The following is a 19091-nucleotide window of genomic DNA, read 5'->3' on the forward strand; positions in this document are numbered from 1 at the left end:
TAAAACTTTAAAATAAAATCTTAGTAAAAATTTAACAGCAACATAGTCAAACAATTATTCATTATAATCAAGGTGGATTTACACCAGGGTTGAAAGAACAGTTCAACTTTAGGTAAAGAGTGTAGTTAAAAATGGAAGCATCCTCAAACCATATGATGAAATCAACAGATGCAGGGGGAGGGGAAGCCTTTGACAAACTACAGTACTATGATGCTAGAAACCCCACAAAACACAGGATTATTAGAACAATTTTAATATAATAAAAGGCTTTGTCTAAAAGTAAAAGGTAATTTTTAGTATTCCTTCTCTATGCTTCACTATCCATATAAAATTTGGAAGATGATTTACAAAAAAATAATCAGACCAAGCAAAAAAGTGCTAATAGAGAAAAGTCAGAAAATGAGTCTAAGTCACTTCTGAAAATGAGTTCTTTCTTTATCTACCTGGCATTGCTAATAAGTTTGAGTGGGGGAGTCATAATCACATTCTATATTTTTCTCTAAAATTGATGACTTCTCCTATTCTCAGATTTTCTTGTGTCTCATAAACTGACAGAAGCCTAGAGATAGTTGTTAGATTCTTTAACATTCAGCAATTATTATCACTATTTTAACATTTATTTTTTTAAAAAATAGACATTCTTAAAAGGCAGTTAATTTTTATTGTTATTTAATAATGTTATTTTCAAATTCATTGTGCGTGGCATATTAAATTTACATGCCAATAGAGTTAAACACATTTTTCAATGTTCTTTAGTTAAATGACTTTGGATCTGTAAAAAGCACAAAAACAATAAGTCTTTTAGGGAGGCATAGAGAAAATGCAGGATAATGTAATGGACAGTACACTGGATGGAAGTAAAGAAAATCTCACTTCTAGTTCTGCTTATACCACTAACAAGTTGCTTGATCTTAAGTAGGTCACTCTACTTTCCTAAGCTTTAGTTTTCTCATCAAGACTGATGTGATCTGACAGTGAGTTAGAGCAGTAAGGGACCTCAAAAGCAGGTCAATCCTCTCGTTTTATAGATGGCATTATATCCAGATTTACTCTCAGTGATTCATTTGGGATCCAAACCTTTGTTCATATTCCCTGAGTTTAGAATGTTGTCTTCCTACCTATTTGTTGAATACTTACTCATTCTTTAAAGTCCAGTTCAATACTCCCCTTCTCTATGAAGCTTTTTTCTGATCCCTCGTATCATTAGTAATCTACTCCTCTCTCCCCTTAAACTTTGCTCACTTCCCTGACACCTCTCAAATGCACTCATACATCGTTGTGTATTTCAACTGTCTGTGCACGTTTCATGAGAACCAGCATGGTACCACCATCCCTCTACTACCATGAAACTAATCACGATATAATCAGGAAGAAGGAAGAAATGATTTTGAGTCCTGCCTTTAAAGCATACCAGCTGTGTAACTCTGGGCAAGTCACTTAACTTTTCAGGGCCCCCAGATAACTCTTTAAGACTGTAAATAAAAGAAAATTGTTAATTTGCATGGATAGAAGTGCCTGTGACTTCCCAGGGTGGATGCACTCATAGAGACTTCACCCTCTCTACCCTTCCCTCAAAAGTACATTTTACATCATATTAGACTATAAGTTCCATTTGGATCAGGGACCAAATGTTTCTAAACCTTGTGTCATTCCCCATCTAACTCTAACATCTGTGAGAGTGGTCTTCAAACCATAGATGCTTCATGAGTGTGTATCATAAACGTGGAGGTGAAAAAGAACGTGTGGATCTCCTAGTCCAGCCTTCCTCACTTTAGAGATGAAGAATGCGTTGAAAGGGAGAGAAGAGAAAAAAGCTTGTGAGACTCTCCTGTGTTGCATTCACACCTAACTAAGGTTGACATTCCCTTTTGGATATCCAATAATAACGTGCTTGTGGTGTTGCTCTCTTAAGTGTTTTGACATTGATTGCATGTCACCACTAACTTCTGTAGCCTTTCAAAGACAGGTTCCTTCCAGCTATAAATCCTATGTTCCTAGAAAATCCTTTTCTCTCCAGTGCTTTTGGGAGTTAGTGGCCTTGGTCAGCCTAAGCCCCTTTTGACCTGAGCTGAGGCCAGAAACAGGCTGGGGAAATGAGAATGGACCTGCTGTACTTTGCACCCCAAGGCCACCTGGTGCCCAGAAGTCAAACCTCTATCCTCCTATCCTCTTCTCTTGTTGCCAGCTGTTTCACCATGCTACAAGTATTCATAGTAAGTACAGTGCATCATTGTTCATGATGCATATAATCCATTGCCTTTGTTCAAAGTCTCCATTCTGAGCCCACAGCTGGAATTGCTGCTGTGACACACTGATGAGAATTTTCTAATTACTTAAGCCAGAAAAGCCACCTGGGTTGTCTGTCTACATTGCCAAGAACAGGTGGAAAATTCCCCCCACCTTCCTGCTGACTGTCCCCTTCTCAGAGGGTCTCACAGGTCTAGGACATGTTTCCCACTAGGCTCTTTGTCTGGCATCTGTACTAACAACACTAAATTCTACCACCTCTTTCACAGGTGCAGCTTGAACCAGTTCTTGCCCATCTGACCCCACTGTAATTTTCCATTTCAGTCAGGAATAATCCTAGCCAGAAGAGGCTTCAAGTGCCAGGCAGAGGCAGCCTGCCCATTTGCTTTTGAGATGGTGTTTGCTCCAATTAAGTTCAGCTTTTTCTCCTTCCTCTGGGATTGTGAATAGGAGAAAATAACTGCCAGTCTATGTATATCTATAGGTTGAGTGTATACTTAAAGGTTATCCATCTTGATAGTATTTATCAGAGCATATACTCCCCTGGTATAACTTTTAAGGACATAGAGTCACCTCCAAACCACAATGACGCAGAGTAAGAAGTTAGAACAGAACAAGGACTTATTAAGTGCCTACTATATGCCAGGCCCTGTGCTAAGCACTGTCTCCAAATATTGTCTTCTACCTCTTTGAGTCTCAGTTTCCATCTCTGTAAATTTGGAGATTAGGATCAGATGATGTCAGAGAATTTCTCTTCCAGTTTTAAGATTCTATAACTGTGAGATGAGTGACAAATCTATTCTAAATTAGACTTCTCCTGTAAATGAAAAAAAAAGAAATTGGGTATGTTCATAGGGTGACTGTTCCCAATGCTTTTATAATAGCCATTGATGGAAAAGCAATATGACCCTATCATGTTATTTATGTCATTTCACTTCTTCCCTCTCCCTCAGAAATGAACGTAATCTATTGAACACCTATTGAACTATTCTGTATTATATCTGCATTGACATTCCCATATATTATCTATAGTACTTTGTGAGGTCTTGAGTTATTAGCCATCCTAATAACTAGACTTCACTCACACCATTGTCTCTCAAGTATGTCAGGTGACAGTGAGCAAGGACTCTAGATTTTCAGTCATTCATTGATTGAAATGGAATGCAGAAGAATGACTTTAGCCATTTATGGTTTTGAGTCTGCCTTCATGCCCACCAAAACTAGAGGGATCTCTCTATTTTGACTGTTGGCTGCATAGCCACTTGGATAAGTAAGGTTGGTATGATGGTATGCAGCTGTATGTTTTAACACTTCTGGTTTGCGAAGCCAAAATTCATAAGGCTATTTATCTTCTGGTACATGCTGAACCTGTCCTGATAAGGCATCTTTCCACCATGTGGATGGAGGAGTGCAACTTTTCTTTATAGCCTCAGGGTCCAAACAGCTAGGCTTCCCTACAGGTATGGTTTCTGCTCAATTGTATGTGTATTTTTAAAAAAATAAAATGTAACTTTTAGTTATCTATATATCACTAATTGAGTTGATTGAAGAGTAGATGTAGACACTTAACCACAATGAGATGCCTCATTCATTAATGGATGACTGTATTATCTAATCTTGATTTTCCTCAGGCTTGAGTAGCTATAATAATACACTCTAAATCTCCTATTCCAAAGCTAGAATGTCATGGGATTCATCTAAGGCTCCATGACCCTTGATCAAACTTGTGTCCCAAGCTTTTGCTGACAAGTTCCTTCCAGCATTTGATCCTTTTCCCTTCCCAGACACCTTTCACTGGCTGTTAGTTAAATGATAGTGTTGACCTTAGTTGGTCTTCCTTACTCCCCCAAACAACCATTTGGCTTCTTCTGTGACCAAGTTTTTGCTTTCATCCTCTCTTCTCTTAACAAAGATAAATGAGAAAGGTAAGTGCTATCAAACTGTGGCAAAATGCCATAGCTATTTATCAATTTGATTCTACAAACATTTGTTAATTTATTGAGTTCCTCTTGTGTGAAAAGCATTATGATACTCAGTAGGGATACAAAGAAAAAAATAGTCCCTGCTTTTAAGGAGTTTCAATGTCCTACTTGTCCAGGGACTGGACTGAGATGGAGGATGCAATATGTATGCACGAAACTATAGCACAAGGGATTTGAAGGAGGGCTAGAGCACAAAATAATGATTCAGGGGCCAGGAGGAGAGATGATCCAAGAAAGGTTTCATCTAGAAGATGGTACTTGAGTTGAGCCTTGAAAGAAGATTCAATAAGGTAGAATTGAGGAAGGAGTAAATCTCAAGCAAAAACCTTCCCTGCCCTGAAGGGGCTTGCATTGTAACAGGGGAGAAAACATGTAAACGACTAGGTAGATACATGATGCATGCTGAATAGAATGAAGACTTTCAGAGAAGAAAGGCCATTAGCAACTTGGGTTGGGGTGGGAGATGGGGAGACAACTGGAAAAGGCCTCCTAGAAGGCATAGAATTTTAGTCTTGAATAAAGTTAGGAAAACTAAGAGAAAGGGTTAAGAGGTGGAGCATTCCAGACATAAAGGACAGCTAGTAAAAAGACATGGAGACCAGAGATGGAGTGTCACGAGAGAAAGCAGATGGTGCTGGGTAAAGTAGTAGACAGAATGGTGGACTACAAATCCTGCCTCAGATACTTGCCATCTATGTGATCATGAGCAAGTCACTTGAGCTCTCTAAACCTCAATTTCCACATCTGTAAAATGGGAATACATAGCACCTACCCCCCAGGGTTATTGTGAGGATCTAAGAAGAGAATATTTATAAAGTGCTTTGCAAACCTTAAAGCATTGTATTAATGTAAATCATTATTATTACCACTACTATTGACAGGACATAGATGGTTACAGAACAAGGAGACAAGAGAGTCAAGTATAGAAGACTTGTATAGTTGAACTGGTGAGTGGTAGATAGGCTCATGACTGGAGGAAGAAAGGTGATGTCAGAACAGGAGTGATGGACGGAGGGAACAGGGATGTCTCGATCTGCGGCTTCTCCAAGAAACTCGTGCAGTCTAACTTTCTTCCATATTATGTAGCTGCTAAAGGTTTACTGATTAATTTGTTTTTACATCCTGAAAAAAACTAGCACTTTTATTAACAACTCTTGGTATCCCATAGTGTTTATAGTTTTTTCTCTGACACATACAGCAACCCTTTAAAGGCATTGTACTCTTTTCCCCAGGACATAATTTTTTAAATGCATTTAAACAGACCATAACAGGAGCTATAAATAGAGATATAAAGCCATTTCTTCACTTGGTCATTTCTCAATATTTTATTAAACACAGTTGCCAGAATTTACTTAAATGGCTCTTAAGAGTCTTATAAAATTCAGCTGTGAAAGCAATCTTCTGTGTACTTTCTACTTAGGCTTGTTCATATTGCATAAATCTTAGTCTGTGATTTTCATTCTCAAATCATTTCTTTCTTTTTATAATAGTACCTGGTACTGGAAGACACCTTATAGGTCATCTAGTTTAAAGGTGTCAGACTTGTACCTATTACCCGTAATACTCCTGGAATCAAATTAAAATGTAATTGGGAAATGTTTAACAAAATAAACAAATAATGCAATACAACATAGATAATGTTGATTTGAAGTTTTCTAAGCCAATATCTGGGGACCGCTAAGCAACTCATTGGAAAGAGCACTTGACATGGAATCAGGAAGATCTGAGTTCAAATTTGACCTCAGACACTTATTAGGTATGTGATCCTGGACGAGTCACTTAACCCCTGTTTGCGTCAGTTCCTCATCTGTAACATAAGGACATATTGGAGAAGGAAATGGCAAACCACTCCAGTTATCCTTGCCAAGAAAACCCATGGACAAAGTCCGTGGAGTCACAAAGAGTTGGACAGAACTGAATGACTTAACAAGCCAATATGCAACCTGCTGGGATCTATTTCCATTTGTGTTTGATACTATTGATTCTAGTTCAACTCCATTATTTTACAAATGACCTGGGGATCAGATATGATAATTGGCTTGTCTGAGATTACACAGCTAAGAAGCAGAAGAGCCAGTATATGTACTCCAAGCCAAGACTTTTAGTACTATGTCCATAATTTCTACATGCTTCTTAGCTCTCAAAATCTTCCACCCCCTACATCTACATTTTCTTTCATAAAATATGTACAATCTTCCTCATCATGCAAGATTACTTTTTTCTCTGAGAAAAAAATAGGTGAGGTAGCCAATCTTTGAAAAGTTCTCAGGGAAAGGAATTTCAATCACATAATTACACTATCATCCAGTTGACATTTTTCAATCATATCCATAAGGAAAGTCAAAGAGAGTCATCTTAGTGTAATGGAAAGAGTAAGTGTTATACTTCATGTCAAAAAAGGCCCATATTCAAACATGTGCTTTGATTTTTATCAACTTTGTGATCATCAGCAAGTCACAACTTCCCTGAGCCTCGATTTCCTCATTTTTAATATGGGTATAAATTAAGCATGAAGAAACTTATAGAGTTCTTATAAGGATCATATGAGAGAAATTGTCTGATGCCATACTAAAATTGAGTCATACTATTTTGAAACTACTCCAATGACTAAGCAGTCTGTAAACCATATTTTTAAAAGGGTGGGAGGAAAGAATGGGGTTTGGCCAGATTTATTCTTAGTGAATGCATAATAACTCTTAGTCATTACCCACCTATTTTTTCCCCAATTTTCTCATAAACCTTGTCTTTTAGAGTCCATTCTGAAATTTTCCTGAGAAACAAACTAAGGGCTATTGTTTCTGAAATTTTCCCTCCCCCCTCTTCCATTTAAAAATAATTGTAATACATATTTAGTTATTCATATATACTATACTTCCTCCAGTTTTTTTGTGACTTAACACCTTCCTCATTTTTTCTTAAAATATATGAACATTGATTCTGGAATCAAATCTCCACTTTCTTCAGTGCCAAGGAATATAATTAATCTGGGACTCGAATCTTGAATTCAATTAACGCATCTCCTGTAGCTTCTCTTACTATCTCTTTCATCTTGAGTTTCAATTCTCTTTTAATGGGTTTATCTCATTTTTATCACTAAACATTTCTTCTTGATAAGAAAAAGCAGCATCAAAATGGAATGGTTTTGCTTTCTTTCTTGTCATTCATCTACTCTAAGGAAGGGGCCCATCCACCCCTTCTTCATTTTATGTAGTATATATCTACAAAGCCATTTTTGTTTTTAGCATTTTTTTTTTGCAAGTGGCATCTGTTTTCTGGACTCCAGGTTTTGGCATATTTAAAAAAAAACAGATTCATGTCAGTCTTATGATCTTCTTTGGTTATGTGCTTTAACTTTTATCTAATATCAGTTCATCAGAGAGCTCCCTGTGCAGCCATACTGACACCTTTTTTTCTTCTTTTCTTTTTTACTTGTGTTAGTATAGTCAAAATTTCATGTGTTTTAGATTATTCCAGCCTTTCTCAATCATATTACACTTTAGAATCCCTGCCTGTTAAGAGATTGTTTGTATTTTTCCCCATTAAGTCTCTGAAATATTTTTCTAGAACTTTTTACAATCTGCAAAAATTGAAAATTTTCCAAATTCTCAGCAAGAAGAAAATGGCCAAGTAAACTACATTTATATTAGGATAAGGATAGGGGACCAGTACTGTGATAGTACTGATAAAGAAGAATCCCTGGTGAGGCAATTCCCATTATCAATGCAAATCAGCACCTCCTCTGCAACTAAAAAAAAACCAAAACATTTTTGATGATTCCATTTCAATATAATTGGTTTCTTTTGTAGTCCTATCCATTTTATTTTAAGCATTTTAAAAATTATTCTGAGGAGTCCATAGAATTCAATAGATTGCCAGAGGGACCCATGATATAAGGAAGAAAAGATTAAGAATCCCTATATTAGACAATTACCTAGTTGCAGTGCTGTCGAACTCAAATAGAAACAGATTCTTGCCACATATTCACTTAGAAAACCACAAGTTAACATTATCTATGTTTTAATGAATCTTTCTTTATCTTGTCAATCATTTCCAACTATATTTTAATCTGGTTCAAACTGCACACCAGAATTTTACAGGTACCTTAGGCCCTTGGGCCTCCAGTTTGATAACTCTGACCTAGAGTCCTGAGGGCTTTAGTGAAATACCCAGGATGAAATAACTTGTATGTGGCAGAGGCAGGTCTTAAACCTACAACTTCCTGGCTCTCTAGCCACTTTGCCATGCTGCTGTGGATGTTAATAAGATGATATACTGATAGATACTGAACTGGAAAAAAGTATGGAAATCAACAAGTAGAAATGCTGTTAAGTTTGAAAGTAGGTACATATGTGTTTGCAATCACAAATACATGTATATATGCACATTAACAAAGATCAGAAGGAATTTAGAGTGATACAGAATGTAATATTTATTAGGCTCTTTTTTTCTTTTTTGTGGTACATAAATTTATAATGGAAACACATGTATATGTATATACATGTATAAAAGAAAGATCTGCTTTCCTGAAAAGTAAAGTCACATAGTTGACTTTGCCAGAATTCTCCGTTACTGTCATGAATCCTGAAATGATATATGGTCACTTTTTACCAAGGTCCCTGTCAGTTTATGTTGTCACATGTAAGAAATGTCTCCTGATATTTCTGCCATGTTGGGCAGAATTAAAACCAGAGTAGCAATTCTTCTGTTTTCTCTGTCTTCCAGAAGAGGAAACTGCCGCTAAGGCAAGTCAAGAATTCATCACCTTATCTACTTTCACCATGTGTTAAGGATAAGACAGTAATTACCTGGATAGCCATAGTCCCTTATGACTCTTACATCTGGCCTTTGTGACAATTTTGAAATTAATAGTAAGAAAGGCTTCATCCACATTCTCTTCTCAATCGATATTCTCATGCCCATAATTGGGCGATTTTAAGCATATTCCACAGTGATATGCACTCTGTTTCAATTTTTCTTGCCCCCATATACTTCTCTGTAAATTTCTCCTCAGGTTCATGGATTTAATTATTGGAGTAAACACCAATTTATTTGTGATGTCATATATTTGGCTGTTCTGCCCAATGATGTGTATCACAGTCCATTCTTGTCCATATCCTCCTATAAGTTTACCCAAAAAGAATCCAGAAATTCTTCATTTCTCCCAACATATGCAAAGAGACCAGTGGGATACTCTCCTATTTATTTGTAATCTCTTGCCCCATGACCAGCCCATCACCTCTTCTCAGCATGTATTTTCATGATAACATCTTATCTTTTAATCCAGGAGGATGCCTTTTTTAAAATACACAAATATCCAACTCCTTTAATTGGAGTTATTGCCTTCCATTATCCTGTCAAATCTTAAATGAAACCTATGTAGTTAAATTTAATATTCACTCTTGTTATTCATATTCTGTTCCTTGGTATATAGTTTTCCATGGTCATATCTACAATTCCCAATATTCTTCCTTGTTACTTTCCACTGAGAGGTACTTACATTCTCTTTCATTATTGCTATTTCTTTCTTGTTGCATGAATTGTCCTCCATGATACCCAGTTTTACAATTTTATCAAGGAATTTTTTCTCCCTTCGCAAACTTCAGTTTAAAATCACCTCAATCAGATTGCCAAATATTCTGACAAAAGTCCTCTTAAGGCTTCATAAAATGCATTTCATCTTATTCCGGAAAAACATCAGTCAAGCATCATAAAGCCATCATCCAAGAAAACAAATCTGATTCTTTTTATGCGCTACACATGCAAAACTATTTCCATCTCATTGTATCCTTTCTTGTCCAGTGGCACAGCATATAACTATAATTAAGAACTTAAAACAATTATCTGTGTCCGAGTCCTGTCTCCTACCCAGAACTTGCAAATCACTAGACTTTTTCCAAATCACCAAAGACTCATTTCCCCTCAGTGGTACTATTTATTTTCCAAAATAATCATTGTACTATATTTTTTTCTAGGATTTTAAAAAATTTGTCCATCTTGTCCTTCAAATTAATCTTTTCTCTGTCGTTCATGTTACAATTGGCAATATTTTTATTTTCACCTACTTATCTCTTCTATCCTTCATCTTCTCTGGGTAGTCTCATTTGCTTTTTTATTTCTGTTTATTTGTTTTGCTATTTCTGCCTTATCTCCTTTGTTTCTATTAATGTTTCTATTTTCTGTTGGGATAAATAATGCTTTCTGAGTCCTATAACTGTAATCTTTACTCAATTATTGGTAGTACTTTTGTTACTTCTTCCCTCTTTGGCATTATTTCCCAGGACCATGGCATCCTGTACAAAGAACAGGTCTTCTCTCTCCTTGACTTTTTCCTCATCACATTTGTACAATCATAAACTTTTTGATATAGAAAAAAACCCTTAGTAACCATCTAATCTAACCAACCCCTTTTATCTTATTTTTAATGAATAAATTAAATTCCTATTAAGTGCTTTGTCCAAGGTCATACAACTAGATGGCATAATTGAGACCAGAACCAAGATTTTTTGGTTCTCATTCACACTGACTTCTTATCCAAACTTATCCCTCTCTCACATCTCCCTGATAAACGAAATTAACTTCTGCTCTTTCCACTATATGATCTAAACAAGAATATCTCATCATATATACCACAGCCTCCGGTTTCTCAGAACTCATCCAAAATACTTAGGGGCCTTAGGACGACCTGCTACCACAAAAGATGACATTTCCTCTTCTGCTCAGTCCTGTCAATCCCCTATCCACAAAGTCAATTAAGCTGTGTTCTTTTAACTTTCTTCTCCCCAAAACAGAAAACATTTTTTTTCTTTTCAGGTCTCACTGGTTTTTACCTTTTTTCGTTCTCTGGCCTTCAGTTTTGTCTTCCTTTTTCCTTCTCCTGTCTCTAACCATAATTTTACTTCTAGAATGGAACTGATATCTCTCTTCTCCATAAATGCTCCCTTTCTTTCCTTCGTAGTGCTGTTGCTCTCCATGGCTGACTTTTCTTGACCCTTCTCCTTAGTTATAATTTGTTTGCTTAGCCTGTTAATATTTTCCTTCAGCCTTCAAGTCTCAGTTAAAATCCCACCTTGTGCAAGAAGTTTTTCATGATCTTCTTTAAGGCTAGTGTTTTCCCATCTTGGATTGTGTCTAACTTACCATGTATATATCTTGAATGTATATAGCTATTTAGATGTTGTGTAAACGTATGGAGAGCTCCTTGAGAGCAAGACTATTTGTCTTTGTACTCTTTACCAAAAATCTAACTGCTTAATAAATTCTTGTTGATGTACTCCAGCTAGAATTGGTCTTCATTTTATCCCCTCCCTTCTTTCATAGCCCCTTTTAGCCATGTCCACCAATACTACTTTGTCATCTGCAGTTTCCCAGAATTCAGTTTAACTATTTGAAATGCTCTCTCACTCTGGACCTTTGGTGTCAGCCAAATTTTGCCTGACCCCTTTGTTTGCTTTTTTTGGACAATCATATACATATGTCCTTCCTGCCCACAGAAACAACACACAGTCCCTTTCTTGCAGAAGACACTGGCTTGTCTATCTATACCAGAAATATTGCCATGAATTGTGAATGTCACAATGAATTGTGACACCGGTGTGTTAAATATGCCTTTTTATATTGCTTAGACTTGCTGAAGTCCTTCTCACCTAGAGAGAATATTCCCAGATGTTGTCTTCTTTTTCCAGTTGAATCCCAGCTTCTTATTTCTCAGCTTCAATTACTGCCTTCACCAGCACTTTTCAACAATGCCACTACATCCCCAGTGGCCCATAGTTTCTTCTCTAAATGCAATGAAAATTAAGTTCATTAAGTTCTGGCTATAAATCAAGACACTATACTAGGCTCTGGGGATACAAAGATAAAAAGGAAACGATTCCTGCCCTCAAGGAACTTACTCCCTAGGGTAGAGGAGACATATACCTAGAAAATAAAAGATAAAATTTATGCAAAGTAACATCTGGAAAGATTTCAGGTTCAATATGAAAAGTAGTTTGTTAACAGTAGAAAGGGAGCACCCAAGACACAATGGAAAGACAGGGTGGCATGGGATTATGAAACAGAAGGTTGCCATAGGGCTGACATGAGTGGGAATGAGAAAACAGAGAGATGGAGGAAGAAAGAACCTTCAGTTCCAAACTTACTCTTCTCTCCTCCATCCTCCCTCACCACTTTCTCCTCTACCTCATTATTTTTTTGAGGCAATGGGGCTTAAGTGACTTGCCCAGGGTCACACAACTACTAAATGTCTGAGATCAGATTTGAACTCAGGTCCTCCTGACTCCAGGGCCAGCACTCTTGTCCTCTGTGTCACCTAGCCGCCTCTCTTCTGTCTTATTCTTAGAGATGAGACCTTCCCTTCATACTTTACTGAGAAATAGAGACCATTTGCTATGAATTCATTCTCCTTTTCTTCTCTACATATCACAGCTCCCTGACATTATCCCCCAATTCTCTCCTCCTTTCCTCCAGACTGACCTTAAGAAAATGCTTCTCCTTACCTTGATTCTATCACTTTCTGTCTTCTCCAATAGATTGCTCCTCAATCAAACCTTTCTCCCCCAATCTCACTTTAACTAATGGCTCCTTCTTTTCTACCTACAAATATGCCTAAGTCTCCCTTGTCATTAAAAGACTCTTATTCTACCTTTTTTATCCCATCACTCTATTGTCCTTATCTTTCACTGAGTCCTGCCTCTCACAGCTAAACTCTCACCTCCTCCTCCTTCTCTTCTCACTTTTCCACCCTTTGCAACCTATGTTCCAACCTCATCACTCAACTGAAAATGCTTTCTCCAAAATTAGAAGTGATCTTTTAGCTGACAAATATCATGGTCTTTTCTCATCCTGCAACCTTCTTTTCCTCTTCAAAGCATTGTGACTAGTGACCACTTTTTCTCTGGACACTCCTCTTTGGATTTCTATGATAATGCCCCAGTAGTATTGTGGCTAGCAACCACTTTTTCTCTAGTTTCTCTCTCCTCTTTGGATTCCTACGATAATGCTCTCTCATCATTTTTCCCCATATGAATGCTCCTTCTCAGCTTCTTTACCTCACCCACATCAGTCCCCTAACTGTGGATATACCCTCAGTGCTTTGATCTGGGGCCTCTTCTCTTTGCTTTCCATACTTTCTTTAAATGATTTCGCCACCAGTTTCTGTGGCTTCAATTTTCATCTCCGTATGATTCCCAAATCTCTGTGTCCAGCCTTAGTTTCTCTCCTGCACTCCAGTCCTGCTTTAAACTACTTATTAGACGTTGTGAACTGTTTCTTATGGGCATTTCAGACTCAATATGTCCAAAACAAATCTCCTTATCTTCCTTTCCCCCTCCCAAATCCATCCTCTTCCAAACTTCCCCTCTCTTCTGTCAGCACCATCACCATTCAGTCACCTCAGTTCACAGCCTTGGCTTCCCTCTCCACTCTTCACTCTCACTCAACACACGTATCCAGTCAGTTGCCCAATCTTGTCATTTTTTCTTCCATAAAATTTCTCTCATCACTTTCCTTATTCACATTCTCATAACTTCTAGTCTGGACTATTCTAATAGCCTCCTAATTGCTCTTCCTGCCTCAAATCTCTCCTTACTCCAATCCATCCTCTACATGAAGCCTTTTTCAACACCCCACCCCACTGCTGCCAATGGGTGCTTCTCCCTTTCAATTGTAGAAGCCCTATAAAATCCCTTTAGCAGTCCTGACCTCTTTTCTTTCTGTAATTCCCAAAATGATCCAAATATATCAAATTCCTCACTGCCTACAAACTAGTTATACATATACATTGGTCTTCGTCCCCTTGAATTGATAATAAATGTCACCACCAAACCATCCTTGTTGGACCATTATATAAAACACACATGACACACATTCATGAGGAATTTTCATATAAAGACTAGAAAAGTACTTTGGGCTACATGAAAGATTGGGCCCTCAAATTCTTTTAATTCAGACTCTAAATTAAATGAATTTGAGGGCCCACCTTTCAACTGATCCCAAGTGAGGGATCAGGAATCAAAGGACCTAAGCTCAAATCCTGGCTCTACCATGTATTTTATGTGTGACCTTGGGCAAGTCACTTATGTATCTTGGGTCTCAATTTCCCATCTATAAAATGAGGGATTTGGACAAGATAACCTTTAAGATCCCTTACAATTAAAAATCTATGATCCTCTGATCCCAGGTACCAAGAACTGATATCCCAATCTATATATCTATACTTTGGAGAAAGAAATACCTGTCTTTTGTTGACAGTTTCCTAAAAAGCACAAGATAAAGCTGCCAATTCATATTAATCTTCCTATATGTCTGCGGGTATGGATGTTTCTTTTCCAGATGTACAGGTCTCTGTGTCTCTGTTCTGCCTTCTCTGTGCATCTAACTATTCATTTCTTTTTGTCTCTTTCCTTCTTGAGTTTCTGTTTCCTTCCTCTGTCTGACTTTCTCTCTCTTAATTCTCAAATCAAAATATAAAAGTTATTTTTGTATTGATTGTTGTATTGATTAAATGTGTTTTATTTTCCCTGTTTTTAATTTAAAGTGTGGATCAATAGAGTATTTTCTGTTTAGAACCATGTTATTGTCTCTAAATTAAAATTTTTTAAACAACACAAAAAACTAGATAAGCTTTCCAGGGCTGTACAGTTCTGATCTCTATCACCAGGCCAGCTGGTGCAGGAGATAGCTCCTTCTTCCCCACCAGGTTCCTCACTCTCCTCTGCCCACTCCTTGTTTTCTTTGGTTTGCTTCCCTCCTCCAAGGATGTTTGACTGAACTGATGAAAAATTTCCACGGTCTCTTACTCCCCTCCTCCTCTTTGCCTGAATCCCAGCATGCGTTCCTTATGCACACAGGTGAAGGAACTTCCAACATTCCCTTGGACTCACCAACTTGTATCTTTGATAGTTATCTTGGTAGGACTTATTCCTTATTCTAAACCAACTCTTAATTTAACTAGGTGGTGCAGTGGATAGTTCACTGGATAGGAAAATCTGAGTTCAAATATAGCCTCAGATATTTACTAGCTGTAAGACCTCAGGAAAATCACTTAACTTCTGCCTGCCTCAGTTTCTTGATCTGAAAAAGGGGGATAATGATAGCACCTACCTCCCAGAGTTTTGAGGACAAAATGAGATTATATTTCTAAAGTGCTTTGTAAATTTTAAGGTGCTATATAAATGGTAGAGGTGATGTTGATTGTGGTGATGATGAAGATAAGGATGATGTTGCACTTTAAGGCTTTTCCTCTTATGTAGCCTTTGGTGGAGAAGCTTACCCACCCCCTACAAATGATATTTGTTTAATGATCTTACCCAATGCTTCTCATCCTATGGTACTCGTTCCTTTTGTAGTGTTCAATTGAATGTGGAAGAGGAACACAACAGAGGGAAGTGATTTGTATCAGGAAGAATCCAGATACCTTCGATGTGTTGGATCCACATGAATGTTCGTTCTTAGAAAAACCTCCCAGTCAGCAATCCTGCTACCTCAAACCCTGTGGTGCCAAGTGGTTTAGTACAGAATGGAGTGTGGTAAGTCATTGTCTAATTAATGCTATTTATACTTTTCATGAATAAGTATTTTCCTGTCTCCCCATGTTACATAACTCCCCTAGAAGAATCTATGCTATATCGTGTGCCTGGATCAGTCAGGTGTAAAAACCAGAGATACGACGATCCCAATTTCTGAAATCTTGAAATCATAGTGTGGACTGCTATTTAAATGGGATTCAGGGGAAAATGCTAATTAAAAAAAAACATTGAGTCATTTCATTTGTGCAGATGGAGGAAAACATTTTCAAACATTTTCTCCAAATATCCATCTACCTTAAGGAAATACACTGTGTAGACATGTATGAGGTCTTGGAGAAGTCAACCTGCCCAGCTCAGGAAGGTAGAAAATGGATATCCAGATATTTAATCTGTGAAGTTACTGAAACAGAAGTCTGCTGGCCAAGGGATTTATAATCAATGAGGTCAATCTCAGGGCTTCTCAGGGAACTTACATTACATACTGGAAAAGTTTCTGAGAAGCCAGTTGCCAAATATTGCATTTGCCCCACTCAGTAACATTCCTTCAAATATTTAACACATCAGCCCAGAAGCAGACTGAAAGCTATGTGTTTGATGTGAGGGAAATTTTTTCTCCTTCTGAGAAATGGAATTTGATGATGTTAATATTTACAAGGTGCTTTAAGGAAGCAGAAACAACATTGTTGTTCAGCCACCTGGTTAACAGAGAATACAATGAGAAAAACTTGTGAGGTCTGAGCCAATGGAGATAAAAACTGAAGGAAGAGCTGGCCCAGGATGTGTGTGTGGCAACCAAATGACAGAGCCTCGATACAGGGGAATGTAAGAACTTTGGTGAACATAGTCCTGACCCAAACTATACTTATAGAATGAAGGACTCAGAAAGATCAGTTATAATCTAGGATAAAGAAAGACCTGATAGATGTTTGAAGAGTGCTGCTGTGACCAGCCAGATATTTAGGATTATCCGAAAGGTTGTTTCAAACAAAGCAGAAAATATTTGCAACATTGCACATGTTAGGGCTGGAACTAAGATAGGGGCTACTCAGGCTTTACTCCAAAGCACTAAGATTAATAAGATGAGGACAGCTTTTATATTTCTCCAGCTAGGAGAAGTGGCTAAGCTTAGCCTTAATTAACACAAATAACTGCTGAAAAAAACAGAAAGTCATCAGATGGCATGCTTTCTCCTGATAACCATATCTCAGGTGAGTTCTTACCCATTCTCACCCTACTTTGCTCTTCTCCCAGAAGTGGGTTTGAACAGTCCCACGGGGTCTTCCACTATGGTACTTAATGTATTTAGACTTGTCAGCCAAGAGATTTATAATAAATTAGTTCAATCTCTGCTCTTCTCAAGAAACTCATGTGTTGGAGTCTGAGGCCTCTCTCTATAGTCTTCTGTACTCCCCATCCCTGCATCACAGTTTTGCAGGCACCTTATATGCTACTTATCCTGGGTTCCAGAATGACTAATTTAGGATTTAGTGCATGCAAAGATATTTACAGGCACACAATTCTCACGAGGCATTTATATGCAGAATACTATATGCAATTTTGGTCATTAGACTTTAAGAATGAGACATATTTGAACTAGAGAGAATCTGGAGGAAGGGGAACTCAAAGGGAATGGGGGGAGTCCCAAATGAATGTAGGTTTAAATAACTAGAACTCTTTAGACTGGAGAGACAAAGGCAAAAATGGTACATGATCATTCTCTTCTTTAAGAAAATGGACCAGGTAAGCAGAGATTATTTTTCCTTTCCATGATACCTTTGAAGTTTAAAGAAAGCTAAGTTTAGGGCAAAATAAAAGGAAGGATTGCTTTAACATAAGAGTCATAAACTTAATGGAGCTCCATATGCTCATGAGTTAATAGAGGCCAAAAATATAGATAGGTTCTCAAATGATTCAAATGCATTCATGATTGACAGGTCTGCAGTGCAGTGTTAAGGAAAGCAGGGATGTGTTGAAGACAGAAAACCCTGAAGTTGGCAGCAATCCCTATCCACACACAATGGGCATTAGCCTGAGGGACCTTAGATATGATATGTGCAGCCATCCTCAATTCCTATGTTGACTGATTGTGCAGGGAATTAGAGCTGAGAAGACCTCAGAAGACATGTGGTCCAACTCCCTACAGAAGTCTGGAGAAGTTAAATAACTTAGGCAAACATGTAGTCTAGCAGGTAGAGTTCTGAGATTGAAGTCAGTAACACCTGAGTTCAAAAAACTCTCTTATACTGTCGTAAAATTTGGGGCACTTACCCTTATTTTTTCATCTGCAAAAAAGATAATAATCTCACAGCATTGCTATAAGGATCAAATGAGATACAATGTGTAAAATATTTTGCAATCCTTAAGTAGCAGAGATGAAAGTCAATATCAGTGTTCCAATTCCAGTGTTTTGATTTTTTTTAAACATTAAGTCCATAGACAGATAAATCTAAATCATTTAAATACTCCCTAGCTGATGGGATATATCTCTTTATAATTGTTTTAAGTAATTTAACTATTTTTGCTAAAATAGTCATATGAGCTCAACAGTGCCAAAGAAGTACACTGATGAATTTTCTTTTTGGTTGAATTGGATGAGCCATGGGTTAGTAACCTATACATTTACCCTAAAAAACATTTTACCAAAGTTGAATTGGCTTGTGTTTAAAAAATGTGTAGTTGTCCCCACACTTTCTTATGGTTTTATTGAATTAATTGATCCTACTGATCCAAGATCATTTCTTTTGAACTTTTCCTTTTAATATGAGTTTCTGATGCTAGTCAGAATGAAAATTGGATTTGGAATTATAAGATCTGAGTTCAAATTTCATCTGTTCCATTTGCCTGTATGACCTTGGCCAATTCAATTTCCCTTTCTGAGATTATTTCCTCATCTATAAGCTGAGATAAATTAGTCTGTATCTTGAAGGTCCCTTGCAACTCTAAATTCTGTTATTTGTCTGACCTCTGGAAAAAGTCATGGAATATATATTATGTTCAAAAGCAGAAGGTGAGAATGAATGCTGATAGGATTTCACTGTTCCTATGATCACTGAACTATCTCATAGAGTAGGTGGCCCTGTCTGTTGCAGATATATACTGGGTTGATAGAGTAAGGGTTTTTTACCTAAGGTCCACAGTTGGAGTCTTTGGATAGATTTCAGGGGTCCATAGACTTCATCAAACTGACAAAGGGGGCCTTGGCCCACAACAAAAGGTTAAGAATCCCTGTTTCTGAGACTTTTCCAAGCCAACTATGGTGTCTGCAACTTAAGCAAGTTGCTACTGGGTGGAGGCTTGCTTTAGCCATGAACATTTGTTGTGAATTTTATTTTCTTCA

The 19091-nt window shown here is 37.4% G+C and overlaps 1 protein-coding gene across 3 annotated transcripts in view; it reads left to right on the forward strand.

Annotated features, from left to right (window-relative positions):
• THSD4 (thrombospondin type 1 domain containing 4) overlaps positions 1 to 19091 on the forward strand; it is a 946642-nt gene that overhangs the window by 916288 nt on the left and 11263 nt on the right. For 2 of the 3 annotated variants that reach the window (XM_072615563.1, XM_072615573.1), the window contains one exon: positions 15575 to 15754. In XM_072615563.1, coding sequence (XP_072471664.1) covers positions 15575 to 15754 — 180 coding nt within the window. Of the gene's footprint in view, positions 1 to 5110; positions 5177 to 15574; positions 15755 to 19091 lie in introns of those variants that run through there. The other variant, XM_072615569.1, reaches the window with a different exon arrangement.

Source organism: Notamacropus eugenii, chromosome 1, assembly GCF_028372415.1.
Source record: "Notamacropus eugenii isolate mMacEug1 chromosome 1, mMacEug1.pri_v2, whole genome shotgun sequence".
In the NCBI taxonomy this organism is placed as follows: Eukaryota; Metazoa; Chordata; class Mammalia; order Diprotodontia; family Macropodidae; genus Notamacropus; species Notamacropus eugenii.